The 3,189-nt window shown below is 52.7% G+C and overlaps 1 protein-coding gene across 1 annotated transcript; it reads right to left on the bottom strand.

Annotated features, from left to right (window-relative positions):
* Window positions 1-1,116: 1,116 nt before the first annotated feature.
* On the bottom strand, window positions 1,117-2,585 carry CSUI_011034 (uncharacterized protein; the record flags this gene model as incomplete). The annotated part of the gene is made up of 2 exons (XM_068071135.1): window positions 1,117-1,206; window positions 2,409-2,585. Coding segments are annotated over 2 exons (267 nt in total), but the record flags the coding sequence as incomplete, so codon positions are not given.
* Between the last annotated feature and the right edge of the window lie 604 nt (window positions 2,586-3,189).

The raw sequence follows: 3,189 nt of genomic DNA, 5'->3' as shown, positions 1-3,189 counted from the left end.
GATGTGCTGACTGAGCACGCCAGCATAGTCGTCTTCTACAAAAACCGAGAGGGACAAGAGGACGTTCAACACGGGACGTCACAGGCCGATCTGGCATGTCATTCAGGAAGAAAATAAGACACGGACACGAACTCTTGAAGCCCTCGCCGCAGCCGCGGGATTCTGACGCCAACTGTTTAGAGACAATCCGACCTCGGGTGTAACGCACTCATGAGCCGGGGAAGGGATTGTTGGAAACAGTGGTCAACCTATCGTATTCTTACGTACGCCTGCACTACCCGAGAGACACGTTCATACACGCAGGTGCACTTCTCATCTAGCCGGCCAAGCCGGACAGATGCTGACAGAGGAAGGTGCAAGATGGGTGTCTAGATCGTGTAAAGACTGGAAATACCTCAAACGCGCTTTCTGAAAGCAGCACAGATCATCTCCACAGTTTTAACACGGAGCCCAGGTAGGGGCCAACCTTACCGAGAAGTACGATTTTTGAAGTGGTGCGCTGTCTGAGCCACCCTTGCAAAGTACCCCAGACGGCAGTGAATAGTCTAGGTGTACTGATAGAAAACATCCGACTAATAGACTCGGGGTAGTTTTCACTTGCGATATGAATCAGCTGCCGGAGCAGACTGCCCGCAGAACAAGAAAAGTCAATGGGAGAGATTAGTGAGCCTACAAAAGCAGCATGAGTATTCGCTCCGACTACTTGACAAAGCACCGTGCTCTACACCTTGGGTGGCGGCGGTGAGAGGAAAAACACAACGCTACGGCCTCGCCAGCAAATAGAGCGCACACCGCCTCTCTACTCCTGTGCGCCGGTCCAAGTGCTGGCGTGCTGAACGACGTGCACAAACATGTAGCTTCCGTATTGTATTTGACCATACCGAGTTTAGGGAATCCTAAACCCTAACAGAACAATGCCGAAAAGCTTTCCTACTGATACAGGTCAGACACAAAGACGGAATCCCCTCTACGTACGGAAGTCGTGGTACTATACTCACCACAAATATGTAAAATTGAAGAGAAGTAGACAAATGAAACAAGCAGATACAAACACACCAACGCAAGCTAAGTGGGCGTTGGTGCTGCACACAATAAAACCTGAAACGAGCCTACCCCATGAGATGCCGGCTGAGACTGCGTGCGGAGAGCCCCTGCAGATCGACAATCGACGTAGCTTTCACCAGTCGCCCACACTGCCGAGACAAGCTGCAGAGACCAAGACAAGAGAAGTAGGACAGCCGAAGAAAGAACACCCATGGTGTTTGCTTTCAGGGACCTTCCTTGGTCTGCGCGAGTGAACTCGTAGAAGGCGCGACTATGAAACACTCCACCTCGATCCCGCCTAACCACACTCATATAGAATAGAAAACGAACAAGTACACACGTTCCATGTATTGCTGCACCACCAACAGCCCACACGCCAGAACGCACAAAAAGAGAACCCGTATCTGTCGCTTCGCTTGCAAGGCCCTCCGAAAGCGCAACAGGCCCAACAAAAAGCAAGGAGACGACTGAACAATGTCGTCTGCAAGTAGACACGAACTTGAGCGCCAGGGGAGAGAGAGTGCACTAAGCCGAACTGGAGTGAACGTGACTCATAGTTGGCCGCACAGGAGAGACGAACCGGTCGAGAAGAATATTTCGAAACTCCAGTTGGCAGCAATGCCATTCGAAGAAGGCTTCCTCTGACACATCCTCGAAAAGCCGTTGTTCATCCAGCAGTCCTGCATGAAGATAAGCAGCAGCAGCACAACACATAAAAAAGCAGCCAACTATAAATCCAACGTCTTCTAGGTTCCTGTTCTCCTGATACGGTTGTCCTTCCTCTGTGGTCCGAACATCACCGAACTGGCTGAGGGTGCATCCGCCGCAGCGACAAGAAAAGAATAGCCTCATTAGAGCGCGGGAGCGGCCACTGTTACTTTTGCCATTCGTACGTAACTCTCCCATCCTCTTCTTGCTCTACGAGTTTTCCTCGCTAAACAACGCCCTCCATGAAAGAGACGCCCAAGGTAGAGAGCACCTCAAGAATAAAGGTAACATACCTGGTTGATCCACCGTGATGATGTTGCCTGCCTTGTCAACCAAGATACGCGGACCGCCGACGCTTGCCCGTTACAGATTCCCGGGAAACACTCACGGCCTCTTTTTGCCCCCACAAGTGTCTCTGCTGGTGCTCGCCCACCTCGAGTTCCGTAAGCAGGTGATCCGTCCTGCATTTGCAACGTCGATGGCCGGCACTAGGTACGGTGCGTGGACTCCCCCCGAGTTCGTCAGACAGGAGCAACGGGTTGTTGAAAAAGTTGCGCGACACCGCTGAATGATTCAGGGCTCTCTCCGGCATCAACGGCTCTACCATCTCCGTCTCGAAAAGCGCACACAAACTGAGACATGTAGGCATCTCTCACTAATGCCCGGATCTTGTCCGTTTTCGTCCTCAGGCTGGTAATGTTCTCCTCACCACCCTCGCCGGTACTAGTGCTTCTACTAGAAGGGCCGCTCGCGGCACTGAAGAGCGCAGAGGTGACACTTTCAGGTCCCTTTTCACGCGCTTCTTGGTGGCCAGCTCCCTCCTGTCTACAACGCCCTTCGAGGCAGAACTCACACCACAGCAGCTCTTCAGTGTTCCCGCAGGCCTGCTCACCTCGCTTAGGACCGCCTGGCGGATCTCGTGCGCCACTTCAATGAGCCTGTTAAACGCCTCTACCATCTCCGCTCTGGGCGCATGCTCAAGGAAGACAGGAGGAAGTGGCTCGCGTAAAAATGACGTTACAGGCCAACCGTCTCCATCGTTACCTGAAGGAGACGCCATAGTTGACTACTATCGGTTTCCAGAACTCCAGGTCGTGCTGGTGACAAAAAAAAGTACGCTGTACGTCATACCAGCTCTTATTTCAAGCAGGACGCTCAGCAGCGGCGTGTTTGGACGCCGTGCTGCTCCTCTGTCTCCCTGTGATTTCTAGTCTGCACGTGCGCCTGCGCCTGAGTCCCTTTCCGTGTCGCCGCAAATAGCGGTCAGACACATAGAGATCTACACCTCTCGAGATAGGGTGCTTATACAGGTCCACAAAAAACTCTTGCCCCCGGAACCGGAGTACAAGCCACCGGGTGGCTTCACCGGGCAATTGAATGTCATGGAAGGAGTGGAGACAGAAGAAGAGGTTTGCAATGCAGCCAGTGAACGCTGAA

The sequence above is a fragment of the Cystoisospora suis genome (genome assembly GCF_002600585.1).
Source record: "Cystoisospora suis strain Wien I chromosome Unknown contig_9389, whole genome shotgun sequence".
NCBI classification, from domain to species: domain Eukaryota; phylum Apicomplexa; class Conoidasida; order Eucoccidiorida; family Sarcocystidae; genus Cystoisospora; species Cystoisospora suis.
Note: the sequence above shows the minus strand (reverse complement) of the source record. Positions and strands in the feature narration are given on the sequence as shown.